Raw genomic sequence first — 22,826 nt, 5'->3', positions numbered from 1 at the left:
GTAGTAAGCAGTGCCTACATCCTAGGTACTGTGAGTGTGAATTTGAGGCTTGTAATTGTGAGCGACAACTGAACTATTAGAGTTGATTGTTTTTGTGCAAGGGTTAGGTCTCCTGTGTGTTCATCATCAGTCTGTGCCAGCAGTGGATTTGGGCAGAGCCACATCCTGGGGACTCCACCTGCTTTTCTCTTGAGCTTTCCCTGCATGTTGTCACAGCATAGCTCCTTTATCATTTTATTATTAAAGCTCGTTATGAGGCATTATTTATTAAACACACCTGCCATGAGAGCATAGTATGAGCTATAGCTTTACATGACATGCTGATGTAACCATGGAGAACACAGTATGGCCTATAGCTTTATATGACATGCTGATGTAACCATGCAGAGCACAGTATGACCTATAGCTTTACATGACATGCTGATGTAACCATGGAGAGCACAGTATGGCCTATAGCTTTACATGACATGCTGATGTAACCATGCAGAGCACAGTATGAGCCATAGCTTTACATGACATGCTGATGTAACCGTGGAGAGCTCGGTGTGACCTATAGCTTTACATGACATGCTGATATAACTTAGTGACATTGGTGTTGGATCCTTGGACTTGAACTTTCTCACTAGTTTCCTGGAGACAGTAGTATAGATGAGCCTGTGGTGAAGACTGGGACTCAAGACACTGGGTGCATGGCAGCTTTCCTAGTACCAAACTGTCAAAGATTTGCAGAGACTGTGTTATTACAATCCATATATGTTCAGAGGAAGATAGGACAAAACAATCATCAGATTATAAACTTTCAGAACATGTATCAACTATAACATTTGATACCAAAGTGAAATTTATTTTAAAATTCACATGGACTTCAAACCTGCTACATGAAAAGAACTTTGTGCTTTGACATTTTTAAAAATTGTTTATGATACAATATTTTTTATCATGAAGAAGCTTCAAGAATACATTATGGACATTAATTTTTTTTACTGAATAAATACTTCAAGATATTAACTAATTGTAAATGTAGTTATATTAATATGCTCACATTTACCTTTAAATGCTTTGTGCAATGCTGGTTTTGGGGTTCAGAGTGGAGGTTATTTACCATCCAGGACTGACGACCCTAATTCAGCCTCCAGCACCCACACAGTAGAAGAGACCGAACTTTGGCAAGTTGTTCTCACATCTCCACACACACTGTGGCATATCTACACACATACACACTCATTTACCCACACACACCTTACACACACACACACACAGAGAGAGAGACTAAGTGAATAAGAGTAATAAAATCATAAATAGCAAACTAAATGAGATAAGCAGATTTTCTGAGGTCACCCCTACTTACCAAATTAAGCTTTTAAAAAGAAGCTGAGATTTTTATCATGATCCTGTGCCATTGTGATTAAAATGAGCCATTCTATTTGATTTGCCAAAGGGATCTCTAAGCAAATCACCAGCGTTCATTATCTTTTCAATTATCACATTGTCATAAGAATTCAATTAATTTTCATTGTCAGGAATTACTGTGCTGAACTTGGGGGGGGGAAATCACCCATTTCCTGTTTTCTTATTAACAACAGAACAAACGTAGAGACCTGGATAAGAAGGGGGCGGACCTAACAGCAGGGAAGATGGTACTGGTGGGAAGATGGTATCTTGTCCACCAGGGCTTGAGATGCCTCCTCAGCCAGCAGGTCCAGTCCTGGGGAGAGAGGGGAACCACAGAGGCCCAGTGAGAGAAGGGCCCTGTAGAAACTGCTGGACTGTGTGTGATTCTTCATCCAACACTGACGTGGGGCTGGAGAGCCTCACCCATGTTTCCGTGAACTACGATGTGCCTTAGCTGCATTTATTATGCACAGTATTTATGGGGCAGGCATCTAGCCAGACACAGCTGGACCCTCTGCTTAGGGTATAATGAGACTAGTCCAGCGCCAGCAGGCTGTGTCACCTCCCGAGGGCTTTTCTGGTAGAGATTTGGCTACCTCACTAAAGAAGTTATGGATTGTCTTAGTTAGATGTCTATTGTAATAATGCATCATGACCGAAGGTAACTTGAAGAGGAGAGGGTCAATTTGACTAACAGGTTACAGTCATTATCATGGAAGCCAGGCAGGGACCCAAACAGGCATGGTGGAGTGCAGTCTGTGGCTTGCTCCATGTGACATGTTTAGCCTGCTTTCAGGACCACCTACCCAGCATGGCACTGCCCACAGTGGACTGGGTCCTACCACATCAGTTGTTAATCAAGAAAGTGGCCCACAGGTTTTCCTATAGGATAATCTGGTGGGCTCTTCCTCCCTCCCTCCCTCCCTCCCTCCCTCCCTCCCTTCGTTCCTCTCTCTCTTTATGTTCCATACCACATGCATCTGGGCATCTGTATCCGAGTGCCTCATCTTCAAAGTATCTCCCCTCCCCGACCTATTCTCAGGAGGGACTTGTGGACCGGGCAGCCACTCCTGCCTCTCTAGTTCGGGTCTGTCTCCTGGGTCCATCATTCATTCACCTGCTCTGCCATTTCACATTTCCCTGTCTCTTATCTCTCTATCTTCCCGTTTCCCCATGTCTTCTCGGTCCTTTAATTCCACAGGGATGTGGCTTGTCTGGTTTTGCTCATCTCCTTCTCTAATCCCTTAATCTCCTGGCCTGCTGTGTATCTTGACAGTCAGCTGTAGTCTAGCCTGGAGTTCCCAATGCATTATAGACTTCATGGCTGCTAAGTCTTTTTGATCCAATAAAAGCCTAAACTATTATCTTTTCTTAGTTGGAGGCTTACCCACATTCTGCTGTACATGGAAAGCCCAGATACATTTTTATTACAAATTATTTTTTTCATAAGCCTGCCTAGGTGATTAGGATCTAGAAATAGTTTGCTGACTAGGCAGTGAAGCTTGTATTCTAGAAGGAAAACCAAGCTTCTTCTAAGGTCGCTATCTGAGGTTCAAAAGCACAGACCTGAAGCCATGGTGGGCAACAGAGGTGTTGTTTCAATAGTCATTAAAGAATTGATCTTATTGAAGCAAATGGATGATAATGAGTTCTCTATGGAGGAACCATGAAGTGGAATTTAACAAATAGGACTTAGTTAGGAGCTAATTAGGAAACTGTCCTATGTGGGTCTGAGATAGACTGAGGTGTTTGGTATTCATCTCCCTCACCCGTGTGGCTCACAGAACGTCAGATCTTAAAGATCAGCTAAGAGGCAGCAGGAAGCGAGCCGATGAAAAATGAAGCTAGTGAAACCAGCATAAAACACTGCTGGTCTGCCCTGCTGGTGGCTCTCCCCTACGAAGACCCGACATTGATCATTGATAGATAGACTTTTCCCTCTGGCTGTGGAAGGATTCTGTGAAGGAAGGAAACTTCTGGCTAATATGGAAATCGGAGTTGACAATGTCCCGAGGGCTCCATTTTTCTCTTTCTCATTGTGTCACTGGTGCTGCCCTTCTGCGTGAGCATCTCTGGGGCCAGCAGTTATCAGTGCTGAGCAGGGCATGTGTCTGAGGATGAAAAGAACAGTGTGGCTTGGACTGAGATACGGGAAGAAAAGTGGTGCCTGCAGCAGTAGTGCCCTGGGACACTGGGGACGGACGTAACGGTGGCTCTGGTTCCTTTGCCTCTGCGTGGAAGCCCTGAGGACTCACACGGGCGTGGAAGGACTCCATGGAGCCTTTCCTGGGGAAGCAGAGTCCGCCTCTGCACACAGTCTGTTCTCACTGGTCATTCTGAAGGCTCCGTGTATGTTTTTTTGGCATCAACAAACAGTGGATATTCTGTGAGTCAGAAAGCTATGAATTACCCTATAAATATGTCAGAATTCCTAAAAAGTACAAGAGTCATGCAAACAGGATTATTAAATGCACTGCGAGCACAGTGTGTGAGACATTTTATATATATGACTATATATATATATACACATACATATTATATATACTAAAGCACAGTATATATGGTTTAGGGACTGTAGAGCTGGGTGTAGTGGCACAGGCTGGCATCCCAGCCCTTGGAAGCCAGAGGCAGGAGGGTCACTGAGGTCCAGCTACAGTGAAAACATGCAATGTCTATCTTCTGAGTTCGGCTTATTTTATTTGACATGATGATCTGTTTTCTTTGATTCTAGGCAGAATTAATTGACGTTGATTCTCTTGAACATACGGGTGAGAGCTGGGGTTGCTCTCTGCAAGAGGCCAAGTGAAAACTGTCTGAAATGATGGATAGTGTGTTACTGTGAGCCCAGGGAGGGTTACTCGGGTCTATGCACAAGCACAAATTAATCAAATGTACATTTAAGATTTGTGCATTTACTAAGGGTAAATGATGCCCAAATGCAGGAAAAGGCTCTTTGTCTACTGCATTGAGCACAGTTCTGTGGGAAGCTGGACCATAGGTGTGGGCCTCATCATGGACTCTTTATTACTAGTGTCTCTCATTGGACAAAGGCTCCAGGATTTAATATGGTAACATTCTAATAAACCTGAGAGCCAACCTGGCTAGCCCGCTTGACTTTTAGCTCACTGATGGTTCTAGGCCCTTTAGACTGTGCTGTCATGCCACAGGCTTGGCCTTCTGTCCACCCCTGGGGTCCCAGTGGTTGGGCCACCGTCAGGTGTTTCCAACTTCTTGATCTCACATTCAAAGAACTAAAAATCAGGGTCCCAGAGATTGGGAAAAGCAACAGAGGTGTCCATTCAGAGTTCAGTGACAGAGCAGATTATGGCAGGCACACTGTCCAGACACGTGTGTGTCTTGGGCACATGTATGAGAGTACACAAGGGCCCAGACTGTTACCTGAGGCTTCCGTTTACACAGAAGAAAGAGCATTTGACTCCTTAGGGATGTAGTAGCTTTAATGGGTCTCTGCTTTGATTGATAGGTTAGTCTACACACATCTCTTCCCATGACACATCTGATTTTAATCATGTGTGTGTCCAATTGTGTATAGACATAGAATGGCAACTGCGGGATTTTCCCTAAATGTTTATAGAGTTTACCTTAGTAAGCGTGTACCCCAAACCAGTTTAAGCCAGATCAACCTTCATGCTAATACACTGAGAATACTGTTGAATAGAAACACTCTATGTTTGATTGTTTCTAGGTGTGAAGGAACCTATACTATCACTCAGGGCCTGAATGGTTTTCCAGCTACTCAGAGAGGTGCTGTCCACCTTGGACCTAGTCCGAGCTCAGAGGGTGAGATACCTACATGTATAGGGTAGGGATGACCTCAGGCAGACGGTAGCTACTTGTTACTACAGTTAACAGAAGAAGCAGGGTGTAAGGACAGCCACTTAATGTGGGGTTCCAATGTCTAAACACATCCTAAGATAATGTAGTTAGGATTTTATGGCACTGCTGAGGGTTTGAGACACCTTGCGCTCCTGCGGTGTCCTCTGAAGCATATGAAAAAAATCACAGCGGCTGTGCAAGCACTAAGCCCTCGCTGGTTAATTAAAGCCCTCTGTGAAGTAACGATGTCATAAAATTACCTAAGATAAGGGGAACCCGTGATGCTGGAGGGCGAACTAGATTGCACTCCTCAGACAAGAACAGAAGTTGGGCACCGAAGGGACAAAGGGGGACTGGAAACTCTTTAAACCGATCGCTTGTGCTTGCCAAATCTACCGCAGTACGTTTGTCTTTGAAGCCTCTTGCCTGATGCTCTCACTTTTCGAAGATTCCATGTCTGTCCTCGCCATTAACTCGTTTCCTTCCCAGTTTCCAAACCTGAGCAAGCAGTGCTTTTCATCTCATTTATGTAATCTTATTTTCAGCTGTGATATTTACCTCTGTGCCAGTTTACCATGGAGAAGGCTGAGGGAGGAAGGACCCACTAGGTGCCACGGTTGGCATCGTGGTGTGTGGTGTGTTCTTTTGGATTTCCAGCTTGTCTTTAGGCAGTCATAATAGTTTCAATACTGACATGTTTATTCCCTGGTCACCTGACTTTAAAAAGACTCTATATGTATGGGTGTGGGGTTTGGGGGTGTGGGGTGTGAGAGAGGGTTCTGAGTGTGGGGTTTTAATGAAATTACCCTTTGTTTTCACAAGTATGAGGAGAACTGTTTTATTTTGTTGTCATTATCCCAAGATGTGAATATAAGTTGGTGGTCTATAGACCTACAGGCAGACCAGTTTATAGAAATATAAATTGTTAGTTGTACAGGTGAAGAACCCCATTGAGCTTATTTGCAGAGTGGTTCTGTGTTTGAAACTCGGGAACCTTCTAGCCTTGGCTCAGAGTAAGAGCATCTTATGCAGGTGCTGTAAGCTGGCAGAGGGTCGTAAATAGAGGGAAAACGAAGCCTGAGGCTTGTATTTACATCATGGGCGATCTGGATTTACTGCTGCTGCACTGCGCTCTGAAGAAATATGGGGTCCCATGTACGTCATTATAAAACTGCCACTCCGGTGTGTTCCGGAATATTTACAGCAGTGTTGATTCAGGGCCGGGTCTAGTAAGCAGCCCATTCCTAATTCCCGCCAGGCAAACTCTACCACAGCAGTCTATCACAGGTGATCTGAGGGACAGGCCAGTTTCCTAATGACCTCTTAAAAGAACTTTTCATCATATAAGAGTTCGGTAATTTAAGCTTTCACACAACTATTATCATCATTCATCATCAATGGCATAAGCTTATTCTTCTCATGGATGGTACATATTCTTAGGAACTCATGTGAATAACTGAAATCATGCCGTGCACCTCGCTGGGAATACAGAGAGGCACTAAAAACCTGCCCTCCAGAGAACCAATCAGTGTACTGGCAAAAGAAAAAAAATCATGGAATCTTGAATATTATCAACAGGTTTGAAATAACCTGGTTTTACATGGTTGGTACTCAGCTAGCACAGTACAGACTGTCAATCACATCCTTTGGTCATATGTTCTTCTGGTGGCTGCACGGCAGCCTTTGAAGCCACCGTCTTTGTAATCGGGAGAGCTGTGAAAACCCACTGTTCTGCAGATGCTGACGGTGGAAATAGAGTCTGGGGATCCCTAAAAAGGCCTAGGGATTCTCTGTGAGATTCCTGGAAACTTGGGCTCTTAAGAAAGATTTATTTTTATTTTACTTAATTTGGAGGAAAAAAAACCCACTACAAATCTTTTCCCAGGGGGTCATTTGCAGAAACGAACCAGCAGTAGATGTTCAGCCTGAGGCTGTGATGACAGCTGTCTCGGAGAGCTGATGAACTCTGTAAACGGTGGGGGAGTTAGAAGGATCCTGCATAGGGATGGCGTATTCCCTTAGAACTCGGAAGGCTGGACACACACCCCAGCTAAGGGAATACTCCTAAAATACTCAGAGAACCTTTTCCTTGCTTTCCCAAGGTCAGTGCAGACCAGGGAGAAATTTTGCCATTTATCAACCCACCAAAGAAGCGCCCTAAAACATAAGCCATAGGCAAAGTTCCTCTGCAAGAGATGGGAGAGGCATCCAGGCACCTAAGGAAATGTGTCAGTCACGAGCTGGCACTGTGGGGGGAGAGGGGGCGGAGACTTCAGTGCATGACCAAGGATGGAGATATTAAGGGTTTCAAGAGGAATGAAACAAACAGGATTGCGGGCGGAGAGGCTGCCATCCTGGAGGGAGAGTGCACACGATTTCAAACATCTCCCGTTCACTATTTGTAATGTCAAGTTTTACCAAACATTCCAAGAAAAGCAAAGAAACAAGAAAGTTTGGTCCATGGGGTGGGGGGATCAATTAGCCTAAAGAAACTGTTCCTGGGCAATTCCAGACAGTCTGTTTCCTAGAGAGAATTTAAATCAATTTTTATTTAATGTTCATGTTGCTAGAGGAAACCTTTTCTAATTAAGTGTAGGAAGATACAGAGGAAAACAACAACCAGATTGTAACTGTAAAAAGAACCAAATAAAGGAGAAAATGTGGCATTGTAATCTCAAGAAATAAAAGACAAAATTTCAAAAAGGAACTAAATACAGATCCTAGTGTTGGAAAGGACAGAACGTGAAATCCTATATATAGCAGACGGAACCAAATGTCAAGTGGACAGGAGGTCAGTGGATCTGAAGACAGATCAGTTAAGATTGTCCAGTCTGGGGAGAGAAGACTAAAGAAATGTCAGCAGACCTCAGATCCTGGAGGAAGTATGGCGCATCGTGGAATGCATCAGTGCACAATGCAAATCACAGACAGGAGGAGAGGGCAAAGGAGCAGGAAGAGGGCTTAAAGCCAGGGCAGAAGTGGTGCAGGGGTGATAGGGGATATTAACTTACACTGTAAAGAACTATCCAGACTCCAGGTGGGACAGCCTGAAGCAGAGAGGCACTTAGGACCATTCTGTACAGAGGGGCCACACTCAGGCACTGCATAGCCACAATGTACAGAGGAGGAACACGTGGGTACCGCATAGCCACGATGTACAGAGAAGCAATACTGAAGAGTCTTGTCATCTTCATACTGCATTCACTCTGCTCAAGGACCCCGTAGGAGCAGCAGCTGCTTTCACACTATGAACTCAGAGGTCAGAAGACTGGGAGACAGACACTAACAGAAGGACATCCTCTAGAGGTCTGCATCCAGGAAAGCTGCCTTTCCAGATGTGGGGGCAATGAAAGCATTCTTAAGAAACCAACACAGAGAATTTGTGGTGCACAGATCTTCTGGACTGGCATGAAAGACACTTGAATTCACAGGAAAAAGCTCTGCAAAGCAAAGTGCTTGTGGAAGACAGTACAATGGTGCTGTTACTCTAAGTTTATACTAACCTACCCGGAGACACTTGCAAAAGAAATAAATACGCACCTGTTAATAGGCATGTACACACGCATAAAGGTATTTCCTTGAGTCTGGAGGTCTGAAGATGGGGACACAGGAGTATCCAGGAATGAAGTATTTGTTCACTGCTGAACCTCAGTCAGTAGTAATTAATGTAAATTAGGTTGGTATGCATTAAAATGTTAATTATAATCCTAATGAATAATTCATCTGACTGCTTGTGAGTTAAGATGGCAATACGTAAAGACCTCCTTACACAGAAGAAGAATGGGCGTGGTGGCATCTGCCTGTAAGGCCAGCACCTGGGAGGCTGAGGCATGGGCATGGATTTGAGATCGCAAAGATCAACCCTCTTTCAGAAAATAAAACAAAGCGTAAACAGGGAAAACAAAACCAAAGAGAAGGCAGCAACAGAAGAAAGAAAAACGACACAGTGCACACAAGCAGATAGGTAGCAAACCGTCACATGGGAGCCCCAGTCTCAGGACTCGCCTTGGACACAGTCAGCGCCGAGCAGCTGGTGGGTGAGGCCTCTCTGATGAGGACTGGGTGAGATGCCAGGATGAGAATAGCATTAGAAATCATTTCATTGACTTGTTTTTTGACTGTTTGTTTCTTTTTTGCTTGTCTGTTTCATGTTCGGCTCTATCCTGGGCGTCTGGGAAATCGCTCCTTAGGGGCGAGCTGCCTCTCAGGGTATGAGTCTCCAGCTGGGCCCATCATTAGTTGGTCACTCCCGTAATTTCTGTGAGGGAAGGATGGGGAATGGCTGGGATGTAAAAAAAAAAAAAACAAACAAAAAAGAATTTATACATTAAAAAATAATTTTTTAAAAAAAAACTCAAAGGACAGAAATCAGAAGAATGTATGAGAGAACCGAGCAGTTGTGTTTTGTCTATAAGAAACACCTTTTTATTCAGACACAAATATGTATAAAACAGAAGGTTCACAAAGGATCATCAATGAGAGCAATCCTGGAAGTGCGGAGTGGGCACGCCAGCAGTTAGTGATGTAGAAAAGTTAAATGGATGTCCCCAAACTTCATGTCCTAGGCAGCAGCCGCCAGTCATTAAGGTCATCACCTGCTCCCAGTTACAAAGTGAACAGTCTGCAATAAAGTGTTTAAAATGTTCAGCTGGGCAGTGGTGGCGCACACCTTTAATCTCAGCACCTGGGAGGCAGAGGCAGGTGAATCCCTGTGAGTTCAAGGCCAGCCTAATCTACAAGAGCTAGTTCCGGAACAGCTAGGACTGTTACACAGGGAAACCCTGTCTCAAAACACCAAAATAAATAAATAAAATCTTCAAAGTTAAGATGTGTGAGGAAGATAAAGGCACAGCATGGAAAGAGGAATTATCCCATCTCAAAGACAGGGAAATCATCATATCCTACGCCCACACAAGGGTCTAGGACAGATGAGTTGGAACTGAAGGCTGAAAAGGGAAACAGCGTACCTTGTTGTGTGACCCCAGCAGTATCAGAGCGGTAGATGGGACAGCTGCACAAGAGGCAGGGGCAGAAGACCTGAAGCCACTCAGGGGGTCACGTGCCTCCCACACCAGCAACGCACATTGGCAAGCACTTATGAATGTGATATGCCAGGTGACAGCCACAAGGGAAGCATCCTCGTGTATCAGAAGGACTGACACAGACAGCTCTGCTCTCTAACCTGTATATGATGACATTAGACACCTTTATCGGAGATTGTCAGGGAGCTCTAGGGAGTTTGCAAGTACAGAAAAATGAGCCTCTCTGAATTGTGCCCCTCCCCCAGTTCATCTGTCACACTCCTAACCCATGTCTTGGTTACTTGTATGTGGCTGTGATGAACACCATGACCAAGGCACCTTATAGAAGAAATATCTTCATGTGCCTTATGATATTAGAGGGTTAGAACTCATGATGACAGAATAGATTACTATGCCTTATGGTATTAGAGGGTTAGAACCCGTGATGACAGAGGCAAAGAAATCCTGAGAGTTACATCTTGTTCTACAACCACGAAGCAGAGAAAGAGATGCACACACTGGCCACACCCCCTAACCCTCCCCTGATAGTCTCGCTAACTGGGGACCAGATGGTCAAGCCCATGAGCCTTTGGAGGTCATTGTATTCTAACCGCCACACCCTGCATACCTCAGCACGTGATGTGACTAAGTCTCAATAGATGGCCTTCAATTTGAGGAAAGTTGGGACCTGGGAGGGAAAGGACAGGGAAAGTGGGTTCCCAGACATGCTGGCTTCTCATTCCCAGCAGACACTGTGAGAAGAAACTTAAGGAAGGCTTTGGGAATGCTATCTCAACAGTACCAATAGGGTAAGGAAAAGATGCAAGAGGCCAGTAAAATACCCCAGCTAGCCTGTTTCAGGGACTTCCAGCCTTAGGCTCTACCACACTGAAGGGGTTAAGTTATAACTTTCTCTCTGCGTCTTAGTCTTCGGTCTTTTCTGGACATTCAATTAACTGTCTGTGTCAGGAAATGAGCTTGGTAGCCCCCAGATGGCCACCAGTATCCTGTTACACACCCACCCCTCACCAATGTCCCCTGCCACTGCAGGTGCATCCATAATAAGAGGGCAAATAAAAGATTTTCCCTAAAAGTTCATTTAGAGGGCCTGGTTTGCCTTACTGGTAAGCTCATTCTAAACCAGCCTGGTTTAGCTTGACCCTACCACCTGGAACTCCCACACTGTGATCTATGGTGTGTTTGAATCGAAGGCTCCTATGGTGTGTTTGAATCAAAAGGTTACTAAGGGGAGCGACAATTCCGTTGTTTAAAGCAGGTATACCTGCAGCCTGATGCAGGTAGGGGTCTTTGGTTGCCTGTAAATTCAGAGAGGGGTGTGTCTAGCCTATAGCCCAAGCCAAGTGGAGTCCCAGGTAGCTAAACTGCCCTTGATGTTTGCCTGCCTCACTCAGCTCTCTGAGAATGGTGACTGCTGGCATTTTCTACAGCCCTGAGAAGGTTCCTCAGAAAACTGGACCTTCGTCATGAAAGCAAATCCTGGACATCATCATGAAAGGAAAGTCCCTTGTTTGTGACTAGAAAGGGAATGTTCTAGAACGTTCCTTAGGAAGCTCTTTCTGGATAGCCCTGGAGTAGACAGGCTGTGGTCTCGAAGAAGTAAGGACAGGCTTGGCCCTCATTTTTTTCAGAGGGCAGGCATGCATCGGTCTGTAGTGAGAGAGATTCGGATGTAGGTGCCTTGACCGGAGGAAGACTTAAGGATGGGTGCTCTAGGCTACTCATAGGTCCCCTCCACAGTAGATGACTGTTCCATCCTGCTCACAGGATACACAAGCAGAGAGGGTGGCTGTCTGTGGTCAGAACCCATACAGGAGCAGCCAGGCTGTTGAGATTGCATGGCCTCTTAGAGTCCCTCAGAGGGAGGGAGACAAGAGAAAAGATACCTGGAGGCACCGATACGTGATGACTAGCGAGAACGACACCTTCGTGTCACAGAGAAGAGATGGATGGAAAGCAGTATGCCTCCATGAGGGTGACCGAATCTGAGCCTCTTTGACCAGCGCCATGCCACAACTGAGAGTAAGGGTGGCTGTGGCTGGGCATGCAGGCTCGTGGACGTCCTTCCTTCACTGGGGGGCTGAGGCAGGAGGCTGAAAACTTCCTGGCTCACTTGGGCTACATAGAACCATTGACCCAAACTAAAGCAACAATAACAACGAAACCAAAGCGACAAAATAGTAGCTGCTACTTTGTTTCCTTTTTGTGGCAAATATATCAATTACTGCCGTGAGATTTTATTTGTGATCTAACAAATAAAGCTTGCCTGAAGATCAGAGTGCAGAGTGAGTCATTAGTTAGAGGCCGGGCGGTGGTGGCACACACCTTTAATACCAGCACTTGGGAGACAGAGGTGGAAAGATCTCTGTGAGTCCAAGGCCACTCTGGGCTACGCAAGGTTGATTCAGTCTAAAAGATAAACAGAGACAGGTGGTGGTGGCTCACACCTTGAATCCCAGCACTTGGGAGACACACACCTGTAATCCCAGCATTAGGAAGGTGGAGACAGGAAGGGATACGGCTGAGCAGAGACAGAAATTATAAGGTGGGAGGAAACAGGAGCTTAACCCATTTAGCCTGGGGATTCCTGGAGACAGGATCTTGTCCCCTTTGGTCTGAGGATTCAGTAGAGAAAAAAAGTCTTTCTAATGGCTGACTCCTTTACTTCTCTGGTCTTTCAGCTTTTATCCTGATAATCTGACTCTGGGTTTTTATTATTAAGATCAATTAAAACTCACACTACGATTGTTAAAACTGTGAATATATTCAAGAGTCAAGATTGTTTAAACTGTGAATATATTACTGGCAGTGGGGACAGTGGCGTGTCCCTGAACCCAGGGACCTTCCTAGGAGACTGGCCCCGTCAGGACACCGCAGTCAGCAGAGGCTGACAGGTTTCTCAGGGCCCCGTGGCATTGCGTGTGCTAATGAATTCACCTTGCTAGCAAATGGACGCGCTAATCGTTTTCCAGCTGTGGCTTTGCTCGATAATTGATAGATGTTTTGATCTCTGTGACTTTATGGCTTTGTCCCCTAATGCTCTGTGACAGTAGAAGAAACATGGGCAAGGGCTAACCGCACAAATGGAGGCTTAATGTGCAAAATGCAAACCTTTCATCGCTTCAAGCCAAGAGGTCGCCACAAATTGCCAAACAGCATCCTCGTGAAGCTAGAGAGTGGATCCTTTTTGTTTATATGTTTTCTTTTGTTCTGCAAAGGGCATACGAACTTGGTGCTTCGAAATAATCCACTTCAGTTCAGCGTACTTTCTTGTTCGTTTCTATGTCTGCAGTAGGTGATCAAACTTCCATGCCACCAGGTAACAGGTTTGGACACAAAGAGAAACACACGTGACCGTCGGTGTGCAACCTGAGATCTGACGGTGACTTACCCTTTCCTTTTGCCCTCACAGCTGTTGCCCGAGCTGCTAATGAAAAGGCTGTCAGTTTGGACTCAGGGTGTACTGTGTGCTTGCTCCAACTCTGTTTTCTCTCTTCTCTTGCAGTGCTTCGACTCCTGAAGGAGGGGGCGGACCCACACACTCCCGTTTCCTCAGGAGGATCCTTACTCCACCTGGTAAGAACTGGCACTTTCAGGGGCCGTGGGATGACACCTGGAGACAGAGAATAAATTAAGGATTCAAGAGTCAAAAGTCAGTTCCGGAATGGACATCCAACAATGAGGAAAAAAGGGGCGGGGGACAGGTGTGGATAAAGAGCCGCTGAGTTTGATGTTCCAAGAGAGGGGCAGTCGCCCGAGCCTAACAGACAAGGAGGAGTGGGTGGGACAAGATGTCAGGTCTCAGCTCGCTCTGTGGCTGATGCCCATTGGACCTTTCGTCGAGGTGTTACACACGCCGTCCTTGTGTTGCACTAGATGGAGTGAGTGTGTCAGGTGACAGTCACAGTCATTTTTCCATTCTCCCAGGGGACACAGTGGGCACTGAAGTCGCAGTGAAGGAACCGTGAGTGAAAGATGCCCAGGATATAGGGCCTCCACGGTTAGTGGGAAGGTAGTGGCTCTAGACCCCAGTGATAAAAAGCAAACATTGAGAAAGAGTACGGCCAGAAGCAAAGGTCATCTTGAGAGACTTCCTCGCCCCCCAGGCTGAGGCAGGCATTTTGATGCTGTCATGGGTAGCTAGGTTGGGTATGGGAGATGTACAGAGAACTGAGTGTTGGGTGAGGGAGGGGAGCTCACTGCTGTACTCTTCTTTAGCAGAGATTACCGCATAAATAAAAGCAAAGGAACAATTGCAGGTTGTCAGAGAGAGGAACAATTACAGGGTTGCAGAATGCCTTAGGTGCTGAGAAAGGCAATTTAGTCTTCTAGAATGTCAAGTGTGAACAGTCTCCTGGGGAGCCCACGCCTTGGGACATCCCACACTGGGATGCCTGGTGCTCCTCAGAATTGGCTCCTGATTACACAGGGTCCTGTGGGTGTCTTGAAGGGAGGAGCACAGTGCATGTGCAAGGGGGATCAAGGAGAAGCTGTTGATATCGTTGGGATTTCTCAGAGTTGTTTATTCAACTCAAATATTACACATTGTGCACCGGACTCTAAGCCAGCAGTTCCCAACTTTCCTAACGCTACGACCCTTTAATACAGTTCCTCATGTTGTGCTGACCCCAACCATAAAATTATTTTTATTGCTACTTCATAACTGTGAATTTGCTACTGTTATGAATCAAAATGTAAACATATTATATGAAGAATAATTGATACATGACTCCTGTGAAGGGGTCATTTGACCCCCAAAGGGGTTGTCACCCACAGGTTGTGATTCACTGCTATAAGTGCTGCCTTCTGTAAGACATTTCTCTTAGGTGTCCCAGAAAAAGAAAATCAATAACATGGGGATCAAATGTTTCAGTTAGGGCTGTGGTTGATTCCAGAGTCAGATGAATATTTTTGGTTGTATATCTTTATTTTAACTTATTTTTAATTCATATTTTGCAAACATATTTGACTTAGTCTCTTTGCCTACTGTAGCAAAAAAATGGCAGATAGCAAATGCTGGGGGATGAACAGGGAGCTGGTGGCAGAAGCAGCCATGTCTGGGCCCCTAGGAAGGACGTCTCATGAGGACAGCATAGAAGAATCCTCAAATTTCAATCTTTGTAAGAATCTACCGAGTGAGGAGTACAATTATGTAAACCTTGATAAAATGTTGGTTGTTTGTGACACTGGTATTTTAATGAACTAAGAGACGAGCTGCCAATGCTCACACAACGGAGAGTGGCTTTCAGACATCCTCAGTGCTATGCCCGTGGTATCCTTGCACCATGGTCAAGCGGAAGTGAAATCCCTCAGAAATTAGAGATGTCCTTCTACTGAAGTGACTCAGTTTTAATACCAAGAAAAGGAATTCATGTAAGTGTCGTGATGACTGCAAAAATATCTAAGGCACGTTGGAGCACAAAAAAGCAGGGTAAAGAACAAAGTACATAATGTAATTAAGGAACTGATGGAATGGGAGGAGGGGAGGGGCAAGGGGAGGAGATACATGCATAGATGATAGGCTAGATAGTAGATAATGCAGATGAAAGATGTTGGAGAGAACAGACTGACAGACATGATAGAGGGAGAAAGGTAGAGATGATAGGAAGAGATGATGATAGATATATATGATAGAATATTGATAGAGGACAGATACATAGATGAAGACAAAATTGATAATAGATGGTTGGGTAGATAGATAGATGATAGATAAATAGATGATAGATAGATGATAGATAGACAATAGATAGATGATAGATAGATAGATAGATGATAGATAGATAGATGATAGATAGATAGATGATAGATAGATAGAGAGAGAGATAGATAGATAGATAGATAGATAGATAGATAGATAGATAGATGATAGATAGATAGATAGATAGATGATAGATAGAGAGATAGATAGATAGATGATAGATGATAGATGATAGATAGATAGAGAGATAGATAGATGATAGATAGATAGAGAGAGAGAGAGAGAGAGAGAGAGAGAGAGAGAGATAGACAGACAATATATGATGGATAGGGAGTAGATACACAGATGGTGAGGTAAATAGATACTAGATAGACAGATAGATGATACATGGATGGATAGATTGATGGATGATATAAAGATGAGGTATGGCTTAGAAAGAAGCATTAACTCAAAACATATCTAGGCCTTTTCATGACCCCATGTAGCAATAATTTTTCTTAAAGTGGAGGAGTATCCATGAGAGATGGTGTTCTCAGGCTGAGTTCTCTTAGGTTCCAGGTGAGAGACATGCATTTAAAATGTTCAAGAGCCAGACTTTAGGGAAAGAAGAGTAAGAAGCAAACAGGGGCAGACCTGGCAGTGTGCCGGTTAAGGAGCCTGGTGACTCTGGGAAGGGGCTAAGATCAGGTGCTCCCCCTCCCCAGTACTTACAGAGAGAGGAGACAGAGATGAGCACACTTGTGTTAGAGAAACACTAGGATTCATGGGCACGTGAACTAAGAGGGATTTTTATGCAGAAGTGTAGAGAGCCTTAAAAGTTTATTCCCTTACAGGGTTCAATTAGAGACAGCGCAAATAGCTAAAGGCGGGGTAGAGATCTGAGGGTAAGGAAGGCTACTCATAACAGGTTCCGTCAGTCCATAATCCTTTTTTCTTCTCTCTTCAATCCATCATTTCTCATTGTTCCTTCTTGTTCTCCTTTGTTCTACATTGTTTTAGTTCTATGTCATTCTCTCTTGTCTTCCCCATTACAAATGTTCCCAGTCACTTATGCCCTTAAAGCCAGCAATTCCCCAGCGCCAGCAGGTTCCAGGCCGTAGAAAATCAGATAGGGTTTACACACACACACATACACACACACACACACACACACACACACATACACACACACGGATCCATGGGAGTGGTACACGTCTGGTGAACTCCTTAATGGAGAAAGTTAATTAAGAAAGGAATTAAAGGAATTAAATCATCGGAGGATTCTTGTGGGGGGCAGGTTAGTGTGCTACATTTTTAGGTAATAGATAAAAGAGCTAAAAGGTTTATTTCTAGTAAAATTATGAATAGGGCATGGGTTGTTCAAATCAACAAACCACTTCTTTTCTTCCAATAGGCATAAAAACTACCAGGTAACCAGGCAACCTAGGGGAAGCTGATGGCTCTTGATCAGACAGCACATACACACACCGGGCGCCATAGTTTCTAAGGGTCTAGTAAGTTAGACTTACTGCTCTACGAAGAAGAGACCCAGGCCTCGCAATTGTCAGTTTCAGGCTATGCTGTTATCAGCTGTTCTGATCGTGGTGTTGTGGGTCTTTCTCTGAGTTGCGGTTAGTTATCCCTTCCGCTGCCCTTGAGAGTCCTGAACTAAAATCATCAGTAAACTGAGGTGGAGGTGACCATAAGGGGTTAAGAATCTTTTGAGTGGGGCAAAACCAGAGCGGCAGCTTTGGACAGGAGCAATTCCGTGTCCTTGGATACCTGTGAATATCTTAAGTTAGGCTCTTGCCTAAATACTGACCAAATGCCTGCTGATAAAGATAATTGCAGGAAGGCAGATCTCTGTGCTTACCTAGGATAGAGGAAGAAGGCCTGGCCAGGGGGAAACTCTTCTCACTATACAGTTCTGAACTGTAGGAACTAATTCCCAAATATCAACAGAAAGGGAGTCAACTACAGTGAACAATCTACAGCTAAGGACAGCCACTTTATTCACAAAGCAATAGTGCCAAAAAGTCTTGCCTTTGGGTTCACCTTTACCAGATCCCTTGGTTCTGATATGTGAAAAGATGGCTGAGATTTACTGTATAATGTTGCGGCTTGTAACACAGAAGGGCATGGGACGCCAGACCCAGTTCCTAAAACGCTTGGTCTTTGAACAAGAGACGCTATATTTTATACTGTGTGAAGTCCAATGGTGCGTTCCGCTTAACATTCGGGATAGGGGGAGAGACAAGGGTGGAGGAGAGCCTGGGGACGTGACGCTGAGCGACAGGCAGAAAAGCGGTTCCCAGTCCCTCTGAGCATGGAAATCATCTTGCCTATTCTCGTGGTACAGTAATGTGTCACCACAAACTGATTTAGTGATGATCAACATGGATTGAGGGAAAGAGGTGTTAGCTTGAGGAAAATTCTTTATGCGGAGCAGGAGCTGTGCTAAGCCGTGATGATGGTGTAAGACCGCTGTTACAGAGATGTTCAGCCTTCATAATCTTCTCAGACAAGGGTGATTAAAGGTATTTATTGCTGTCAAATTATTATTCATAATCTTCAGAAGTGTGAATCATGAAGTACATCCCTCGAGAAGGGTGGGTGTCACTTTCAGCTTTGCATCTAATTAGTTTTTTTATTCTCCTTGAAAGACAAACTCCAAGTACATTTGGGGTATAAATGTGGATTCCTGAAGTCGGGGTTAGGGATGTCTTTGTGTTTGTGTGTACTTGTGTACAGTGTGTGGTGCCAAGTCAGCTATTTTATTAACCAATGGGAATAAAACATATTCACAGTATACAAAAGGGTCATCCACAGCATTCCCCCCCCCCCTTTCTGTCTATTCAAGAAGGTTCTAATTTTAACATAAAACTATATACAAAACAACTATTACTAAGAATTGTTCAGAAGAAAGAAAAGGTAATAACCTAAACAAAAATGAAACTACAAACAACAAGAACAAACCAAGTAAAAAATACAGTCTAGATGTCCAGGCTGTAGGTATTTGGCAAATTATAAAGCTATTTCAATAGTTTTCCTTTTTTGAAGAATATAAGTCTCATACCTAGAATATCCTTTGTGAAGATTGTAGAGGCCTGCAATTTTGACTGTCTAGTCTTCAAAGACCTGAGAAGGAATAATATTACCTGAGTAATAAGGAAGTATAAGCAAGTGACTTCTAAAACATGCAAAAAATGACAGAAACAACTGGCTGCCTGGACAGTCACCCAAGGTTTCTCCGTGACATTGGGGCATCCAACTTTGGCAATAGACCTAGAATATCTGACAGACCATTTTCAGAAGTAGGAAATTTTGAAGGACTGTCCTACCCTGTCTTGGCAGAGTTCTGCAGTTGCTTTTCTCTGTGTCCTGCTTATCCAGAATGGACAGAGTACTCACTGTCAGCAGTGGAGGCAAGGACAGTTTTTTCCCAATAGGCCAGTTTTGCCAAGAAGAAAACAAACTCCGTATGGAGTGTCCTCACTGCCCATCATCATCTTGGGGCTAGATTGTTGCTGCCAGAAGCAGATGTGTTTCCCTGTCATGAAAAGACTAAGTTATTAAAACATTTAAAATGCCATATACTGTAGGCCTTTGAAATGTTTGAAGAATGCCTGTCTATCTGAAATATATCTTTGTACATCTAGAAAGCCTGGCTAACATGACTATAAATTTGACTCTTAGAGAAAACTAATGATATTTTTGGAAATCTGTATTTCTTAATTATATATTACATTTTTAATTGAGCTGTGTAAACACAATCCCTTAAACAAGAGTAGAAATATACATGCAGTATAACAAAATTAAATTAGTATCAATAAACTAAAACCCATACCAATTGTAAAATATTTTGAGATTAACAGTTGTTTTTTTAGGTTAATGTAGATCCAATCATCTACCCTTTCCCCCTTTTCTATGTCACACTGCCCATACCCTTTCAGCTGCAGACTTGAAGGGCTTGCTTCTGCAAGTTCTTTCCTCATGCAGTTGTTACTCTCTGCCACTATGTGCCATGAACTCTGTATATTTAGACAATGAACCCCAATCATACTGAACCCTCCTCCTAATGCTGTGCCTGAGAAGTCTCTTGAGATAGTGAATTCAACAATGCTAGGGCTTATCTAGTTTGTTATAAACACACACACACACACACACACACACACACACACACACACACACAAAACCGTGGTGGCCAGCTGAGGTCCAATCCCTGGTGCTGGAGTTTCAGGTGGTTGTATGTGTGCTGGGAACTGAACTCAGGTCCAGTGCAAGAGCAGTGTCTGCTCTTCACTGGAGAGCTGTACCTGAGTCCTTCCTCCTGAGTTGTGGGGGTCATAGACTGACTGGAGCAGACGCAGGTGACTCTCAGACAGCCAAAGGATCTTCCAGTGCTGCATTCCTCACCATGCTGTCCATTAATAGGGGATGAATTGTCACAGTGGGAATATTGACTGATTGGTGGGAAGAGTCTGTTCTGAGCATGTGTATACATCCTACATAAAGTATATCCACCACAGAAGAGAAATGTTAGATGCATACCAATAGCCTCAGTGAACTGTTGGAGTCAGAAGGATAATGCTCTCAGATTAGAGCCCTCACTGTACATGGCTCAAGAACTTAATCAAGATATGGCTTAATTATTAAAGTATATGCCTCTGTTTACTTTTTTCATCCCCAAATCTACAGCCCAGATTTTCCCACCTGTCTGACGTCTGTCCCTTTCTTTTAGATGGAGAACACATTTTGGGCTTCACCTGTCATGTTCTGGCTGTCAGTGATGTTTGCATCATTTATTATAGCTTGTGTTTCCTTTCTGTCTTTCAGTGTGCTCGATATGACAATGTCTTCATCGCAGAAGTCCTCATTGACAGGGGTGTCAATGTCAACCACCAGGATGAGGACTTTTGGACACCCATGCACATTGCCTGTGCCTGCGACAACCCTGATATTGTCCTGTTGCTGGTCTTAGTAAGTACATTAATCCAGGTGACCTAGCCCTTGAGAACTCAATGACAGACATGTATCTAATAGTATCCCTCACACGACCTTTGTGAAAAGCATGCATCTGTGTCACCATTCATGCTCCAAGAACTCAGATAGTTAGAAACAAAGTTGTCAGGCATGAAGCTCCTAAAATCACTCATGTTCATGTCATGACGAGCTTTAGCACTGCATGCTTTGGTACACATCAGTGTTGATGGGATGTCCATGTTTGTTCTCAAGAATCCACATTCAGACAGGTGCAGTTGAACTTCTAAAACATTTCTTCCAATGGGAAGATGAATTTGGGAGGGGGTGGAGAGGGCACAGAAGAAGTTGGAGGGGGAGAGGGAGAGGGAGAGGAGGAAGGATGCAAATACAGTACTCATGTATGAAATACCCCCAAATTAAACAACAACAACCTTTCTTCCCATACTTGAATACACATCACTGGTTGTCACTGACTTTCCCGTTCTGAGTTCAGGCAGGGATCCCAAACCTGGTTCCATTGCCAGCCAGCATGCTCCCTTTTAGTCTAGAATGCCTAAGCTTCTAAGGAAGGCATGGAGCAAAAGGCTACCTCTCTTAAGTGGTCTCCATGGAAGGCAGGTCCAGACTCCTGGGTTGGCATTGCAGAATTGATGCTGCATACCAGAACAACTAAGCTCAGCTCATCCCATGACTGCATCATGACTCAAGGCTCATTAGGTAGACCTTTGTACAGATCCACCCGACCTTAGCCAGAGAGACTGTGCTCATGGGAAGTGTAACTTTCAAAACACCCCTAAGGATCGGGGATAGCACTCCCCAGAGACCACACTGAACCAGAATGGTGCATGTTTGTAAGCCATGACTGGAGTGAGCTTAGACATAAAAACTGGTGTGTGAAGTATCAATAGACAAGGGCTTGTTGTTACGATGAGCCAGCTATATGTTGGCAAATTCCTTAGGTCTCTCTGCGACTGCACAAAAGAGGAAATCAATGTGAAGTTGGTATACTCTGAAGTAAAACTGCCTCTTCCAAGGGAAATCAATAAATGGTGACATTTATACCAGTCCTCAGAATAAATGTTTAGAAGAACGATGGTTTTCTAGAGAAATCCTGCAACATCTTAACCTGAATGGATGCTACATGGCATTGCTGGACTCCTTAACTTGAATGGAGGCCACACGGCATTGCCAGACTCACTGCGGACTCCTTACAGAGTTCATCTGCTTCAGTCCGTTCTTCAACTTTTTGAACTTGATTGACATTAGTTCATCCCTGAAATTATCAGCATGTTACCTGCGTTCTTCACCAATGCACCTCTTCATGAGAGTGGACTTGTTTCAGTCATGGCTTATCCTCCCATGCCCTCCTGAGAAGCAATGAATACTTTTGGCTTTCCACTTAAGAAGTTAAAGTTATAAGTTTAACTTTAGTTCAAGAAAGGTGAGCAGTTTAATCCTAAATCAAGTAGAAAAAAATGGATCAAAATCAGATCTTAAATAAATAAAATTTAACTTAGGAAAACATTAGCTAAAAGAGATTAAAAGCCAAAGCTAAAATGAAAATAGTTTGCTATTTAATAAATAGACAGCACAGGGCGGTACTGTAGAACGGCAGCAGCATTTTCTCCCACAAATCAGCTAAATTGAGGACCGATGACTGAATCAGGGCAAGGGTCATGGACTTGCAAGATGGAGTTTTCATTAGCTGTGAAGGGAAGGAGGCAAGCTTTGTAAAGGACACAGAGAAGATCTAAGCAGACTCCTCAACCGTCCACACTGGGACAATTAAGGAACCTGTAAAAGTAATCATAATAGATTGTAATTTAAGGCAGACAACAATAAATATCTCTGGACTCATGGGAAGTGCTTACTGCTCCAGTTGGGAGAGCAGGGCCTAA

General features: G+C 44.1%; 1 protein-coding gene across 1 annotated transcript in view; it reads left to right on the top strand.

Annotated features, from left to right (window-relative positions):
• The window catches only part of Myo16 (myosin XVI), a 351,974-nt gene that overhangs the window by 33,669 nt on the left and 295,479 nt on the right, over positions 1-22,826 (top strand). The window contains exons 3-4 of the mRNA XM_038326520.1: positions 13,774-13,844; positions 20,782-20,925. Of these exons, the coding sequence (XP_038182448.1) occupies positions 13,774-13,844; positions 20,782-20,925 (215 nt within the window). The remainder of the gene's footprint in view (positions 1-13,773; positions 13,845-20,781; positions 20,926-22,826) is intronic.

This window comes from Arvicola amphibius, chromosome 4, assembly GCF_903992535.2.
Source record: "Arvicola amphibius chromosome 4, mArvAmp1.2, whole genome shotgun sequence".
Classification (NCBI taxonomy): domain Eukaryota; kingdom Metazoa; phylum Chordata; class Mammalia; order Rodentia; family Cricetidae; genus Arvicola; species Arvicola amphibius.
Note: the sequence above shows the minus strand (reverse complement) of the source record. Positions and strands in the feature narration are given on the sequence as shown.